Genomic DNA, 16379 nt, shown 5'->3' with positions numbered 1-16379 from the left:
GAGAACGCCATCCAGCAGATGGGCGGGCAGTGGCTGGGAGGAAGGCAGATCAGAACCAACTGGGCAACAAGGAAACCTCCAGCTCCAAAGAGCACCTATGAATGTAGGTCCACAAGGATCCCCATCTCCACAAACCTCCATCCACTCGTGGGAGGAGGAGGAGGAGGAGAAGGAGAAGGAGGAGGAGGAGGAGGAGGAGGAGGACGAGGACGAGGACGAGGACGAGGACGAGGAGGACAAGGAGGAGGAGGGAGAGGAGGAGGAGGGAGAGGAGGAGGAGGAGGGAGAGGAGAAAAGAGCGGGGTGGGAGGAGGGAAAGCAGAGGCTGAAGGTAAAAACTCAGTCGGACAATTTCAAACCTCCTGAGCAAAGCAACTTCCCTGGTGATGGCAGCTGTGTCACCAGCACGGGGGATTCATGGGATCAGAGAGTTTCAGGTTGGAAGGGACCTCGAGCACCATCTGGTCCAATCCTTGTTATATTGCTGTTTCTGTGAGGTGTCCCAGCACCCCTCGAGCTGAGACTTCCAACTTTCCAAAGTGGGGGAACCCACCCCTCTCCCTGGGAGACCATTCCAACGTCTGACTGTGCTCAGGGTGGAAAATTTTCCTGCAGTGTCCAATGGGAATCTCCCCAGGAGCACCTTGTGCCCATTGCCCCATGTCCAGGGGACTCCATGGGAAAGGGGGGGGCTCCACTTCTCTGCAGCCCCCTTGCAGCACGGGCCCATCATGGAACCAGGCCGAGGCCTCGCTGACCGACCCAGAGCTCAGGATTCTTTCTCCCTCCTGCTTGGGGGGGATTTCGGGTCCCCTCGGGGGGTCCCAGACCGCCCCCTCCCAACCACCCCCCCCCCCCAATGCGGGGCGCAGCCTCCTGCAGAGTCCTCCGAGCCGCCAGGGGGCGCTGCGGCAGAAAGAGCAAAGGGGGCGGTGCCGACTCTGACCCCGCCCCCTGGCTGTGATTGGCTGATCGCTGAGAGACATCTGCGCGCCAAGGCAACCGCCCGCCATGTCGGGTCAGGTGTGTGCGGTGCGGGGTTCGCGGTGCGGGGTTCGCTCTGGGTTTGTCTCCGTGTTTGTCTCCTTCTGGCACTGCCGGGCCCGGCCCGGGCTGTGGTTGGGCTCCGGCATTCGGCTCTTGCCGGGAGATCCCTTCCGAGGATTTCGGAGGGGGCGGGGGGGTGGATGGGGGAGGCCGCTCCCCGGGTTTCCCGCGGTGTTCGTACTGCTGATCCGGTTAAGTTGTGTCACTGCTGACCTGGTTAAGTGCTGTCACTGCTGACCTGGTGAAGTTCTGTCACTGCTGACCTGGTTAAGTGCTGTCACTGGTGACCCGGTTAAGTTCTGTCACTGGTGACCCGGTTAAGTGCTGTCACTGGTGACCCGGTTAAGTTCTGTCACTGCTAACCTGGTTAAGTTGTGTCACTGGTGACCTGGTGAAGTTCTGTCACTGGTGACCTGGTTAAGTTGTGTCACTGGTGACCTGGTGAAGTTCTGTCACTGCTGACCTGGTTAAGTTGTGTCACTGGTGACCTGGTTAAGTTGTGTCACTGGTGACCTGGTTAAGTGCTGTCACTGCTGACCTGGTGAAGTTCTGTCACTGCTGACCTGGTTAAGTTGTGTCACTGGTGACCTGGTTAAGTTGTGTCACTGGTGACCTGGTTAAGTGCTGTCACTGCTGACCTGGTGAAGTTCTGTCACTGCTAACCTGGTTAAGTTGTGTCACTGGTGACCTGGTTAAGCGCTGTCACTGCTGACCTGGTTAAGTTGTTCACTGGTGACCTGGTTAAGCTCTGCCACTGCTAACCTGGTTAAGTTGTGTCACTGGTGACCTGGTTAAGTGCTGTCACTGCTGACCTGTTGAAGTTCTGTCACTACTAACCTGGTTAAGTGCTGTCACTACTAACCTGGTTAAGCTCTGTCCCTGCTCACTGCTGTCATTTCTCCCAAGTGCTGTTTGCTGTCGGTCACCACTGCACGGAGCGGTGGAGCTGCCCTCCCCCAGCTCTCTGTAAGTGCCTCCTCCCCCTTCCCGTCTCTCCCCGGTGCACCCGAAGGTTTCTCACCTTTTTTTTTTTTTTTTTGTCTCTTTTTCCCCCTCCACAGCTGCTCCTGCGCCGGGGGCCCTGGCGGAGCTTCAGCTCGCAGTCGGATGGAGAGGCCCGAGTCACCCGAGTCCTGCGGGAGAAGTTCCCCCGTGCCTCCTCCATCAGGGTCGTGGACATTTCAGGTTCCCAAAAACCCCCCCTCCCCCCCAAAGGAAACCAAACCCTCCCCCCAATACGCCCCTGTGCTTTGTCTGTTCCCAGATCCCCCCCTCACTTGGGGATCTCAAGGGATGAGGGGTGTGGGGGCCTCCAGTTTTGCTCAGGTGTTTTTCTGCGTTTTTGTTTGTTTGTTTGGGTGGGGTTTTTGGTTTTTTTTTTTTTGTTCTGTTTTTGTGATCCCCAGGTGGCTGTGGGGCTATGTATGAGATTCACATCGAGTCAGAGGAGTTCAGAGAGAAGCGAACGGTGCAGCAGCACCAGATGGTCAATCAGGTGAGGGGAGGGCCCTGGGGGTGTTCTGTGTCTGCCCTCCCTCTGCTTTCCCTCCTCTCCCTCTCTCCTTTCCCTCCCCTCTCACTCCTTTCCCTCCTCTCCCTCTCCCTCTTTCCCTCCTCCCTCTCTCCTTTCCCTCCCCTCCCTCCTCCCTCTCTCCTTTCCCTCCCTCTCCCTCTCTCCTTTCCCTCCCCTCCCTCTCTCCTTTCCCTCCCCTCCCTCTCTCCTTTCCCTCCCCTCCCTCTTCCTGCTTTCCCTCCTCTCCCTGCTTTCCCTCCTCTCCCTCTTTCCCTCCTCTCCCTCTTTTCCTCCTCTCCCTCTTTTCCTCCTCTCCCTCTTTCCCTCCTCTCCCTCTTTCCCTCCTCTCCCTCTCCTTTCCCTCCTCTCCCTCTCCTTTCCCTCCTCTCCCTCTCCTTTCCCTCCCCTCCCTCTCTCCTTTCCCTCCCCTCCCTTTCTCCTTCCCCTCCCCTCCCTCTCTCCTTTCCCTCCCCTCCCTCTCTCCTTTCCCTCCCCTCCCTCTCTCCTTTCCCTGCTCTGTGTGCAGCTTTTAGTGTAGCTGTGCCTGTATCACTTTGGGGTGGAACTCTGAGGAGCTCCTGTGCTTTTGCTAAATACAATTCTCTATTTTTGCACCTCTTAAAGCTTCTTTTCTGTGCCCAGGCAGTCTCAGTGCTGGGGTTTTGTCTGTTGCAGGCTCTGAGTGAGGAGATCAAGAGCATGCACGGGCTGCGTATCTTCACCTCCACTCCCAAGCCCTGATGGTGTTTGTGCACTCACCAGTCACTCAATAAAGGTGCTGCACTAGTGCTCTGCTCCATTTCTGCCTCAGAGTTCCTGAAAATTTCCCCCCTCCAAGTCCTACATTTGCAATTTGAGCAGCTCTGTGGGGCCGGGGGAGGAGAAGAAAAGGTGGGAGGGAAAACTTGATTGCAACTTTATTGCCTGGCCAGGCAGGGGAAGGGGTCGGGCACTTCTTTTCCTCCCTCCCCCCCCCCAATCCAAGGCTGTTCCCAAGGGGAGCTTTGAGTGCACCTCAGCCAAACCCAGCACCTCCAAAAAATGAGCTGAGCCCCTCGGGGCTGGGTTCCAGAGGGAGCTTGGGGGGTCCAGAGGAAACCTGGGGGTTCCAGAGGGAACTTGGAGGTTCCAGAGGAAACTTGGGGGTTCCAGAGGAAACTTGGGGGTTCCAGAGGAAACTTGGTGTCCAGGAGCAAAAACCAGTTGTGCAGCACTGGGAACTGGGAGCAGGTGTGGGGTGCAGGCTGGTCCCATCCTCTCAGTGTGGTTCTGGGGCTGGCAGCTTTCAGCCCCCCCAGGCTGGTGGAGGTGACAGTGACACGAGGCTGGTGGCACTGTTGTCCCCAGAGGTGAAGCACGGAGAGGGAAGGAGCAGCTGGAAGTTTCTCTGTCCTTGGAGCCCAGGTTTGGGATCAATTCCTGCAGAGGAACCAGCTCCCTCCTCTCCATCAGGCTGGATTCCTGGCAGGGAGAACCAAACACGAAGTGAATTCACTTCTGGAAACCTCGTGCAAGGGCTGTGGGGGTGCTGGGACCTGGCTGGGTTCAGGGAGCCTGAGCTGCTGCTGCTGCCACTCTGGCACTGGGGAGAAATTCCAGCATTTCCACCCAATAAAAACTTTTTCTGCTGTGTCCCTGGGGAGTCCTCGGCACCTGAGGAGTCAAGAATTGTTTTTCCTCACTTCCATGGCACTTCCCCTGTCCCAGCTCCTGCCCCTTGTCCTGTCCCTGGGAATTCCTGAGAAGATTCCAGCTCCATCCCCCCTGCACCCACCCTTTGGATCCTTGGGGGAATTGATTGGGGGGGTGGCACAGGGGGGCAAAAAACAGGGGGGGGGCAAGGGGAATGAACTTGTGGGGGGGGGCACAGAACATGTTTTGGGGTCACAGGACATGGGGGCGGGGGGCTCAGGGAATGGGGAGGCTCAGGGAACTGGGGGGGGACACAGAGGGGGCACAAAGGGAACGGGGGGGGACACAGAGGGGGGACAAAGGGAACTGGGGGGGACACAGATGGCACAAAGGAAACTGGGGGGGACACACACAGGGGGGAAAAAGGGAACTGGGGGGGGACACAGAGGGGGCACAAAGGAAACTGGGGGGGACACACAGAGGGCACAAAGGGAACTGGGGGGGGACACAGAGGGGGCACAAAGCGTGCAGGGAAGACACAAACCTGCAGAGAGGAGGGGGGGGCAACACGGGGCGTGGGGGGGGGGGGGGGGTGCAGCCCACGCAGGGGGGGGCACAACGAACACTCACGGGAGGGGATCGGGGGGGGGACACAGCATTTTCCTCGGGTCCCGGAGCTCCCCCCACCCCCTCCCTCTGGACCCCCCCCCCCCACCTGCATGCCGCGGATCCGGTCCCGCTCCAGCGCCTGCACCCGAACCTGCTCCTCCTCCGCCATCCCGGGACCCCCCGGCACCTGGGAGGGACCGGAGAGACCCAACCCCCCCAGTACCACCTCGGGGAGGGACTGGAGAGACCCAACCCCCCAGTACCGCCCCAGTACCGCCCCAGTACCGCCCCAGTACCGGGGAGGGACCGGAGAGACCCAACCCCCCCAGTACCACCTCGGGGAGGCACCGGGATCGCCCATCCCGACCCCCCCCCCTCAGCACCGCCCATGGGGAGAGCATCGGGAGGGTCCATAGCGGTTATTTATATTATTATTATTATTATTATTATTATTATTATTATTATTATTATTATTATTATTATTATTATTATTTAGTCCATGCCCCCCCAGCCCAGCGAGGCACCTGCAGCCCAGCTGGTCCGACCCAGGCCACCCCCCCCCCAACCCACTCCTCCCTCCTTCCTCCACAATTTCAGCTGAAAATGTGGGGAAACGGGGCTGAGCCCCCCAGCCTGGGGAGAATTCTGCACCCCAAGGGCTGCCCCATCCACAACACCCCCTCCCCTTTTCCTTCATGAATATTTCCCCCCCTCCCCCGCCAAAAAAAAAGCCCCGAGAGACCGATTTTCTGAAAAACAGTGTCCTTTATGTCACTTAAATAACTATAATCCAGGTATTAGGGGACCAAAAAAAAAAAAAAAAAAAAAAAAAACCACCAAAAAAAAAAAACCAAACCAAAACCAAAAACGAAACAGCCGATCACGACAACATATTATAGAAATCAAAATTAATTTAAACCACACAAAATAAATTAAAACATTAAATATTAACTTTCAGTGCAAGATATACAGAAGACATGAGAATAACCAGGACTTTAAAAAAAAAAAAAAAAAGAAAAACAAACAAACAACCCCCAAAAAAGTAAAAAAAGCTTCGGGTTGGTTATGATAAAAACTACGGAGAGGATTAACTGGGGTTAGAGCACCGGTCCAAGGAGGTCCCTAGGATTAAAGTTCATTTTATTATTAATAAAAAGCTCAGGTCTGTCCCCAAAGTGCACCTGGGGCTGTGCAGAGCTCGGTAGAAAAATAAAGCCCATAAAGCCCCAGCCTGCGGGGAGGAGGAGGAGGAAGAGGAGGAAGAGGAGGGGGCTCTGGGTTACCAAAAGAACCAAAAAACCAAAACCAAACCCCGAAGTGAACAAATCAAATAAAAAATAAAACCCCAACCCCCCTCCCAGGGCTGGCTGGGGTCGGGCTGTGCAGCGCTGCTCCCCACCTGCCACGGGGGGAGGAGAAGGGGGGGAGGGGGGGAAACCAAACGAAAAAATAAAAATCCAAGGCTAAAGAAATAAAAATCAAACCAAAAAAGAAGCCCTAAAGGAAACCAAACCAAAAAAAGAAGCCCTAAAGGAAATCGAACCAAAACCCAAACCAAGCCCCAAAGCAGAGCAGAGACACAGCGCTGGTCCTGGGTGGGGGGTGGAGGTGGTGGGACCCTCCCCACCCCCCCACCTCTGTCAGACTCCCGTGGGAGGGGGCTGGGGAGGGTGGTTACACCCCGGGGGGCGTGGGGGTCCTCCCAGCCCCCTTCCCCGTGGGGGGGGGGCAGCAGGAGGTCCCCCCTTCCAGCAGCCCCCCCGGTTTCTCCGGTCCCCCCGGCGCCCGGCACCACCGGCACCGCGTCCGCAAGCGGCAGCAGCTGGAAGGGAGGGGGAAGGGGGGGGTCAGGGGGTGCTCGATCCCCCTCCTGGGGTCCTCAAACGGACGGGGAGGGGGAGCTGAGCCCCCCCCGACCCCCTCCAGCCCCCCGCACTCACTGTATGAGCACACAGGCGCCGACGAGCAGCGCCGAGGCCACCACGGAGACCACGAGCAGGGCGGTGATGGTTTGCTTCTTCTGGTTGGCAGCCACCACAGCCAGAAGGTCAGCGTGCTCACAGCGGGTCCCCACGTACCCCGAGTGGCAGCTGGGGGTTGGAAAGGCACTGGTGTCACCCCGGGATGGGGGGGGGGGGTGGGGAAGGACATCAGTGAGGACAAGCACGGGGTGGGAAAGAGCATCGGTGTCACCAAAGGGAAGGGATGAGCAGCAGTGACACCAAGGATGAAGGCAGAGGACAGACAGTGGTGTCACCAGGGATGGGGAAGGGATGGGGATGGGGATGGGGTATGGGGATGGGGAATGGGGATGGGGAATGGGGAATGGGGAATGGGGAATGGGGAATGGGGAATGGGGATGGGGAATGGGGATGGGGAATGGGGAATGGGGAATGGGGAATGGGGATGGGGAATGGGGATGGGGAATGGGGATGGGGAAGGGATGGGATGAGGATGGGGAAGGGATGGGGACCAGTGACACCAAGGATGGGGAAGGGATGTGCATCAATCCCTCCAGGGTTTGGAAAGGGAAGGACATCACTGCCCCCAAAGATGGGCTGGAGAAGACCACCACCATCATCATCATCATCATCATCATCATCATCATCATCATCATCATCATCATCATCATCATCATCATCATCACCACCATCACCATCATCATCACCATCACCATCACCATCATCATCATCACCATCACCATCACCATCATCAGGACCACACCAACCACCCGGTGCCCAGCTGACCCAGCTCCAACCCCCTTTTTTGGGCCTCCCTGTGTCCCCCCCATCTCCGTGGGTCCCCCCGAGGTGCTGGGGTCCCCAGCACTCACACACACGCTGGTTTCTCCTCCTGCACCAGGAATCTGCAGGTGCCGTGGAAGCAGAACTGTCGGTGGGAGTCGGGGCAGTCGTTGAAGTGGGACCTCACGGCTGCTGCCACCGGCGGGCCCGCGGCTGCCACGGAAAAACGACATTTTTTTGGGTTTTTTTTTTGGGGGGGTGGAGGGGGGGAACTCCTTAAAGCACCTCAATTTTAAGCCTGGAAATGTCAAGTTAGGGATTCCTGGGTAGAACGTGAGTTTGGGACCACCCTAAGGAGCCCAGCTGGCTCCGAGGAGGGGAAATAAAACTCCCGAGGAGCTTCAACTGGAGGAAAGAGTTAATGAAAAGGGGGGAGGCATGGGGTTTGGGGTCCTGTTTTCCATTACATCCCCCCCTGGTTTAAATTATCGTCCTGCAGCAGACGGAAAAGGAAGATCCTGGGGGGGTTGGGGGGATATAAAAGCACATCCGACGGCTGTTGTTTCAAAGCCACCTCAAATTCCTGATTTATGGCAGCCTGGGGGAAATTCAACCCACCAATGCCTTGGGGGGGTCCTGCATCCCTGGCTCTGGTGGTCTCACGTCCCCCACGCTGGTGGTGAGGACAACGAGAGGCCCAGGGTTTGGAGCTGGAGGAGGTGGTGGCCGTGTCCTCAGGGATATTCCCCCCCAAATTCTCTCCTCCCCCCAGGAGGGGGCTGTATGCTGGCAGGCTACCCCTGCCTCAGTTTCCCCTTAAAAAAAAAAAAAAAGGGGACAACCAAAAAAAAAAAAACCTCTCCATTTTGGAGAGTTTTCACCCCAGTTATGGGGAGGTTTTAACAGAGTTCTGCCAGCCCAGCAGTGTCACCCGTGCCCCCCCCCCCGTGTCCCTTTGTCCCCCCCAGGCTACCAGCAGCATCCCCCCAGCTCTGCAGGGGGGGGGTGTGGGGGCTCCTCCATCAATCCCCAGTGCACTTGCATCTGCCAGCCACATTGCAGCCCCCTCCTCCCCACGCTGCTGCCACCCACACACACCCTGTCCCCAAGGTGTCCCCAACCAGCACCCTGCCCCCCCCCTCCCCTCCCCCAGCTTGGCCACGCACCCCTGGGGAACGCTGCTGCTGCTGCTGCTGCTGCTGCTGCTGCTGCAAGTGCTCGTCCTGTTTCCACCCCAGCTTTTTCCATCCCTTCACACACACACACACAACCCCCCCTCGATGGCAAAGCCCCCACCCCGTGCCGGGGGGGCCCCGGGGCCCTTGGCTGTCCCTGCCCATTGTGCCATTTTTATGAATGAGCCGATTTATCAGGCACGAGGGGCTCGGAGCTGCCGCGAGCTGGCGTCAGGCACAGGCAGCTTTTTAAAAAATAAACCCCCCCCAAAAAACAAGAAACCCCCCCCCTCCCCAACCCCTCCCCCTGACATCCCCTAGGGACCCATTATCCCCACCCCACCTGGGGAACCCATTAATCCCTTGGGGGACACACACGTGAGAGCATCCCTGGGATGAGCCAGCTGGGGGTGGGGGTCCCGGGGGGTTTTCTGCCCTGGTTTGGTAACTACAGCCCTCCCCCCCCCCTCAGATCTTCTCCCCCCTGTAACTCCCCCTCTGGGATGACACCAATTTTTTCCCCATCCCCAAAACTCACAGCTCTGTGTTGTGTTCTCCAGCGCGTGGCAGGCAGCGAGCAGCACACCTGGGGGGAGACCAGAGAGGGGAGGGGGTGTCAGTAGGATCCTGGGGGGGGGAGGTGGGGGTGTCACGCAAATGTTTATCAGGTTTGGGGTTGTTTTTTTTATTTCAAAAGGAAAAAAAAAATTGTACTGCTGGTCACTGCCCAACCTGCAGAGCCCCTGCAACCTCGCGGGACAGAACAACCCCCCCCAAGCCATCCTTTTTTGGGGAGGAGGAAGGCTGGGGGGACCTGGAGACCCCCCCCAAGGATAAGAAGCTTTGCTGGGCAGCCCATCAGCCCCTTGGCTGCCTTTGACCCAATTTCCTTCAGGGCTTTAATCAAATCGTGCAGAAAAGAGACAGGACAAGGGGGGGTTGGCAGCCACAAGACCCCAGTAGCATCCCTCACTACAGCTTTTCTTTTTTTTCCTCATGTTGGCTTTCTTCCCCCCTCATTTTGGCTTTTTTTTTTTTTTTTTTTTTTGTTCTGGCAGCTCCAGGCTAGAAGAGGCTTCATCCTCCTGCTGGTGCCAAGACCCCTGTGTGAGCTGGGAACCAGTGGCTGCATCGACCCCTCTGCTGTCCCAGCTCATCTCCCAGATCCCCCAGCCCACGGTGGCTCCTCCACCTTCTCTCCATTACAGCCACGTTGCCCAGAGAAGCCCAGCTGAGAAACCCCCCCTGGATCACCCCCATCTCCAGCCACTGCTCCACGGCCCCCCAGCAGTGGTTTGTCCATCCCTGGTGCTGACCAAGGTGTCTGCTGAGACCCTGGGGACACTGAGAGCCTCCAGGAGACACCGTGGAGCATCTGCACCCTTGGGCTGATCGACCACACCATCCTCATCCTCACCCCCACCTCCATCACCTCCATCCCCCCCCCATCCCCAGATCCCCACTCCCCAAGGTGCCATCAATTCCCAGCCCTTTCCCTACCACCAACTTCCCAAGAAGCTCCTGATCACCCCAGGGTTTGTTCCCTGCCCCAAATCTCAACACTTCCCCCCCACCCCGAGTCCCCTTGGCTCAGATTCTCCCCTCAGCTCACAGAGTGGCCAGGGGGAGGGTCCCCAACCCCCCTCTTGGGTCTGTCACCAGCTCCTCTCCCTGCACAGCCTCTGGGGACCCGCAGAGGTCTGGCAGGAGGCTTGGGTTGGGGTCCTGGAGCAGCCAACCCCCCAGGATGGGGACAGCATCTGGATGGGTGGGGACCCACAGCTCAGTCCCCTGGGATGGGCAACCACAGGGCTGGAGAGCCCCAAAACCACCCCAGGGAGCAGAGGGGACACGGGTGTCCCCAGACCAAGCTGACAAAAAGTGATTAGGGACCCGGAGGGGAGCGGGGGCCTCCCCAGCCGAGGGATGCTCGGGGGAGGAGGTGAGGGTCAGGACTGGCTGCTCCCCCCAACCCAAGCACCACAAAGTCCCTCGGGCCGCCGGGCTGGCACTGCCCAGCACCACGGTGACACCGGGAGGGAAAACTGCAAAAAGCCATCGGGGGGTGGGGGAGAAGCCCCCCAGGGCCGCCGAAGTATCACCCCCCCACCACCCCTCAAGGCTCCTGCTCACCCACCTCCTCCAGGGGCTCCACATCTGGCTCTGGCTCCGGCCCCGAACATCGCACGCCCCACACTCGCAACAAACTGACCCTCCCCTCCTCTTAATTACCAACCCAGAGGCTCTGGTTAATTAATGAACACCCCCACACCCCCCCACCCGCAGCCGGCCGGGGCCAAGCGCGTTCCCACAGGCGAGGAGCGGTTTAAGCAAATCCCTGGGGGAGGACCCGAGCCAAATATTTCGGAGGATTTAAGGCGCAAGAAGCGACCCGTGCCCAACCCGACCACCGCCCCCCACCCCGTTTATCACCCACCCACCCACCCACCCTCCCGGGCAGAAAGTGCTGCCCGGATCCACGGGGCTGGATGCTCAGTGGGGAAAGTTTTTTGGAGGGCGGATCCCACCCACTCGGAGCCCCCTCCCCGAGCTGCTGGGGGGTAAATCACCCCCACCACCCCCCCGAGCCATCCCCCCGGGATACCGGGGCTCGGGATATGGGGATATGGGGGTGCCGAGAGTCGGCGTCCCGTGACAGCGGGGTTCGGGGCTGTCGGGATACGGGGGATCCCGGGGCTATCGGGATACGGGAGTCCCGGGGCTGGGGGTACCCGAGCCCCGCGTACCGGACCCCAGCTTATCGCGATACGGGGGTCTTGGGGCTCAGGGTCGCGGGCTCGGGGGGTCGCGGAGTTCCAATGCTCGGGGGTCCCGGGGGGGTTCCCGGGGCTCGGCGTCCCGCCCCCTCCCCACCCCTCCCCGCACTTACCCATGGCCAGCGCGGCTGCCGCCTCTCCCGGCATGCTGGCGGTGGTGGCCCGGTGGCAGTGGTGGCCGGGTGGTGGCCCGGTGGCGGCGGTGGTGGCCCGGTGGTGGCCCGGCGGCGGTGGCGGGGCGAGGGGCCGGGCTCGGCGCCGGCGGAAATGGGCGAGGACTCCGCCAGCCACTGCGGCCCCGGGGCGGAGCCACCCCCGGGCGGGGAGGGGGGGTGTCACCCCCAGGGTGGGCCCTGTCCCCTCCCCACGGGGCGGGGGACACACGCACACCCCCTCTGCTCCGGGCTGGGGGTGAGATTTGGGGTCACCCGGTGTCACCAGTGGGAGCTGGGGGGGGGGGGGGTGACACCCGCGGGGGGCTGTGACCCCACCCCAAAGCGCTCTGAATATTCCCCATCTCCCTCCGGGACAAGAAGGGGGTGGCAGGGGCACAGCCCCCTCCAGCACTCCCCAGGACATCACCGGTTTGAGTCCCCGTTGTCACCGAGTGTCCCTGCAGCTGCTGGTCCTTTCCGTGCCCTTTCCTCAGCCCCTTCTGCACCCCTAACTCTCAAACCCTTCCTCATCCTCTTCCTCACCCCTTCCTTATCCTTTCCTCAACCCTTCTGTAACCTCCCTCCTCTCTGGTCCCCCCCTTGCCCATCCCTACATCAACGGGACCAAACCCCCATTCCCTTCAGAAGGGGACAGGGGACCCATTGGGGACCAAACACACCATGACGGCCGAACTCACCCTGGGACAACCACCCCAAAGCCTCCTGAGATGGGGCTTGGGGGTTACGCGTGGCCCGGGGGGCAGTCAGGGACCCCCCCCCGTGCTGGTGGCCCCCGGTGCCGTGCTGGTGGCCCCCGGTGCCGTGCTGGCGTCCCCAGGGAGCTGCTCCCAGCCCTGCGGTGGAGCCGGGCCGGGCCGTCCCACCGTTCCCAGGTGATACCATCTCAACCTCCTCACTTGAAAGCAGCTCTTTGAAGGAGCTGGAAACCAGCTGCTCCCAACGCCCCGGATCCCCAGCACCCCTCTTTTACCCCCATACCCCAAGCCTTTCAACCCAGCAGCCAACTGGGCTTCAAAAAACAAAACAAAAAAAAAAACCAAAAAACCCACAACCAAACGAAAAACCCTGAAGCCCCAACCACCAGCAGGACCCCCACCCAGGGTGGCTTCCAGCCTCAGCTCCTCATCCTTCTGAGCACTCCCACCCTTGGGTGCTCGCCCCCACCTCCCTAAATAATATCTGGAATATCCCCCTACGTGGAGGCAGCATCCAGAACTGGGATGCACCAGGATAAACCCCTAGGGAAGAATCAACCCGTGACTGCTGAGCCCCGGGGTGGCTGTGGGGACACTTTGTGTCCCCAAACCCTTGCCAGCACCCAGGGAGTCATTTTCCAAAGGGAAAACCACCTGGAAGATGATCCCAGTGGTGTTGTTCCCTCGGTTCTTTACCTTCCCCTCGCAGCCCTCCCCTTTCCTGGGGCTGATAACTGGGATATTTATTTGTAAATAAAAATCTTCCTCCTTTGCAATCGTCCTCCCACTCCCACTGTGAATCACTCCAGAACCGGAATGGTGGCAGAGCTGGCAGGGGGAGTGGGGCAGAGCCAGGCTTTGGGGATGCTCCCTGGTGCCTCGAAAGCCACCAGGAATCCCAGCCTGCTCAGACCAACTCCTTCCTCCGGGCACTGCAGAAAAAGGGCTGCTATAATGGGGCAAAAAAAAGCCTGGCCTTGAGGTTGTATGACCCAAGGGGGTAACTGGAGAGAAACCACACTTGGTTAAAAGGGTAAAAAAAAAAAAACCAACCCAAAAAACCTTATTAACTTTTAATTTGTCCTCAGCTGCTTTGGAAGAGCAGCAGCAAGGGAACAGATTGGGTTTGAGCAAAATTAAAACCAGAGCTGCTTGGGATCAGTGTGTGGGGGGGGTTCTCACCCTCTGACCATAGCCCCAGAAGCCACCAGAACCTCCTGGCACCCACCAGAACCTCCTGGCACCCACCAGCAGCCCCAGCACCCACCAGCAGCCCCAGCACCCACCAACATCCACCAGTACCTCCCAAGCCCCCTCTGCAGCCCCAGGACCCCCTAAGAGCCCTTGGCACCCAGCAGCATCCCCCATTAATGCCCACCCCCAGCCCAGGCTACCCCAGCACCAGCTCGGGGGAGGATTTTGTGCTTTTCCTGCTTTTATAAAAACCCAAAAAAATCCCATTATTGAATTGTCCTGCCAGGAACTGGTGAGGTGCACGGGGCTGGGTGATTTTCCTTTCCAAATTGTACCTGGGCAATGGTTTATTTGGTGATTAGAAGGGTCCCCACCCCCCAAATGAAGTAAAACCCAGTGAAATTAGGCAGCCCCCAGCTGCTCCTCCTCTGGCAAATTGATCAATTTAGGGTCAAAGCCTGAAAAACCCAAGGTGTATAAAGCCCCTTGCCAGCTGCACTGGGTAGTTCCTAAGTTTTGAAGTTCCCCTTGGAAAACCAGGAGTGGGCAAAGCCAGGGTTTTAGGTGACTCCCCTGCTGCAAAACCCCCTCCCCAGGCGTGAGGAGGGGACTCAAACCCCTGGGAATGATGAGGAATACTGGAGGGATGGGGGAGAAGGAGGAACCATCCCTCCCCACCACCCACCTCCCTTCAGCTACTGCTTAAAACCCCTGATGGCAATAAAAAAAAAAAAAAAAAAAAAAAAAAAATTAATAAAAGGAAAAAAAAGGAAAAAAAAGGAAAAAAAAAACCCAACTCCAACCCCAACCACCCCCCATTTCCACTTCTTTTCCCCCTCTCCTGCCCTGCAGCACAGGTAACAAGGGGGCTGTGTGCTGCTGTCCGGCATAAAAGCCTCCGGCCGCTTGTTTATTTTGGATTGTGGAGGTGAAAATTAAGCAAAGGGAAAACATCTCCTTGTGTCCCCCTCCCCCAACCCCGAGGGCTCACACAAACCCAAATTGTGGCCGCCGGGATGTTTTTGGCTTCTCCGTTTAAACGTAGAAATCAATCAGCCTGGGGCTGGCAGGGGGGGGTTCAGTGGGATCCCCCCCTCCCCTTGTTTATTTTCTTAAATTCAAGAAATTCAATATTGTGCCCAGGCACCCCCAGCCCGAATTTCCCCCCAGGGCCAGGGGGGTTGGATGCATCCTGGGGTTGTCCTGATGCTCCCCCCCCATCCCATCACCCTCCAGCCCAGTGAAAATGAATATTTTTCTTTTTTTCCTGGCTTTATCTTGTTTTTCTGCCAGCTTAAAAGGCTCTTTCATAGCCGGGCTTTGCCCCTCTGAATGTACATTTCATTCAAGGTTTTTTTTTCCTTGTTTTTCATTTTTTTTCCTAAATAACTTCTTGGGGTTTTGTTCCCCTCCCAGACATTTTTTTTTTTTCTTTAGCTCCCCCAGTCCCTCTTTAGGGCCCTTCTTTGCAGAAAAACCTCTATAAATAAAAGATTTTTGACCTCTGGGCTCCCCAGTTCAAGCCTGGCCACTAAAAAGAGCTTTGTTGGCTGCAGGGAGGCAGGTTCCAGCCTGGCACCTCACAGGCTAATGTCAATAGTGGCCAGTGAACACAAGATTATATATTTTTTTTATATATATATATATATATTTATCTTTATCGGGCAGTGGTGGAGGGGAAAGAAGTGGCTGGGAGGCAGCAGGAATTCTTGGGAGTGCAGGAGGGGACAGAGGGGTTGGTGCCACACGGCTGGGGTGGGTGCTGGAGGTGAGGAGGTGACCACCAGGTCCCTGTGCCAGGTGTTTTGGCCACTGTGGGTTCTCCTGGCCGGGCTGTGGCTGCCAGGGTGGCCGGACACAAGGGACATTCAGCCAGGAGCACTTGAGTGGCTGCACGTCTGACCCTGCCCTTCAAAAAAAAATCCCACCTCAGGCTCTGTTTTTCCTCCTCCCGGGGGTCCCAGTGGGGGATTTGCAGCAGGACAGGTGGGATGCAGGCAGCTGGGAAGGGGGAGAGGGTGCTGGGGTGGCTTTTAGGGGGTGGCCGACAAATGGGACATGTCAGGAAGGGGCTGGAGGGTGGGATACCCCCTAAAGCAGGTGGGATACCCCCTAAAGCAGGTGGGATACCCCCTGAAGCAGGTGGGATAACCCCTAAAGCGGGTGGGATACCCCCTGAAGCGGGTGGGATACCCCCTAAAGCAGGTGGGATAACCCCTAAAGCAGGTGGGATAACCCCTAAAGCAGGTGGGATACCCCCTAAAGCAGGTGGGATAACCCCTAAAGCAGGTGGGATACCCCATAAAGCAGGTGGGATACCCCCTGAAGCAGGTGGGATAACCCCTAAAGCTGGTGGGATACCCCCTAAAGCAGGTGGGATACCCCCTGAAGCAGGTGGGATAACCCCTAAAGCTGGTGGGATACCCCCTAAAGCAGGTGGGATACCCCCTGAAGCAGGTGGGATACCCCCTAAAGCAGGTGGGATACCCCCTGAAGCAGGTGGGATACCCCCTAAAGCAGGTGGGATAACCCCTGAAGCAGGTGGGATACCCCCTAAAGCAGGTGGGATCCAGCAGGTGAGACGTCCAAGATAAAGGTGCTGAGGTTTGGGGATGCACCCAGGTCCTCCCCTCTCCCCCAGCCACCAGCACGGAGCTCAAGGACCTGGCTCAGGGTCCAGCTGGGAAAATGTCCCCAGGGAGCTGCACAGAGGCCCCGAGTCCCCGGGCCACTAATCCCTGGGTCACCTCCAGTGGCTGCAGGTCACAGTGCCTGGCACATGCCCCAGCTCCATGGCTCTGCCTGGTTTATCCCTCC

General features: G+C 58.3%; 2 protein-coding genes across 3 annotated transcripts; one reads left to right on the top strand and one right to left on the bottom strand.

Annotated features, from left to right (window-relative positions):
- The first annotated feature begins 935 nt into the window (after positions 1-935).
- Positions 936-3357, top strand: BOLA3 (bolA family member 3). 2 transcript variants are annotated; one of them, XM_071729055.1, is made up of 5 exons: positions 936-1023; positions 1954-2013; positions 2109-2232; positions 2454-2542; positions 3236-3357. In XM_071729055.1, exons 1-5 carry the CDS (start codon positions 1012-1014, stop codon positions 3299-3301), a joined length of 351 nt encoding a protein of 116 aa, XP_071585156.1. In that variant the 5' UTR covers positions 936-1011; the 3' UTR covers positions 3302-3357. The 2 variants fall into 2 exon arrangements, with proteins under 2 accessions (XP_071585156.1, XP_071585155.1); XM_071729054.1 differs by having other exon boundaries at positions 940-1023; positions 3203-3357.
- A 2197-nt stretch (positions 3358-5554) lies between these two features.
- Positions 5555-11768, bottom strand: TGFA (transforming growth factor alpha). The gene is made up of 5 exons (XM_071729052.1): positions 11611-11768; positions 9259-9306; positions 7635-7758; positions 6742-6891; positions 5555-6623 (listed from the first exon to the last, which is right to left on the bottom strand). Exons 1-5 carry the CDS (start codon positions 11642-11644, stop codon positions 6476-6478), a joined length of 504 nt encoding a protein of 167 aa, XP_071585153.1. The 5' UTR covers positions 11645-11768; the 3' UTR covers positions 5555-6475.
- Positions 11769-16379: the final 4611 nt, after the last annotated feature.

Source organism: Heliangelus exortis, chromosome 30, assembly GCF_036169615.1.
Source record: "Heliangelus exortis chromosome 30, bHelExo1.hap1, whole genome shotgun sequence".
NCBI classification, from domain to species: domain Eukaryota; kingdom Metazoa; phylum Chordata; class Aves; order Apodiformes; family Trochilidae; genus Heliangelus; species Heliangelus exortis.
The sequence above is the reverse complement of the archived record's forward strand: the minus strand, read 5'-3'. Positions and strand labels throughout refer to the sequence as shown.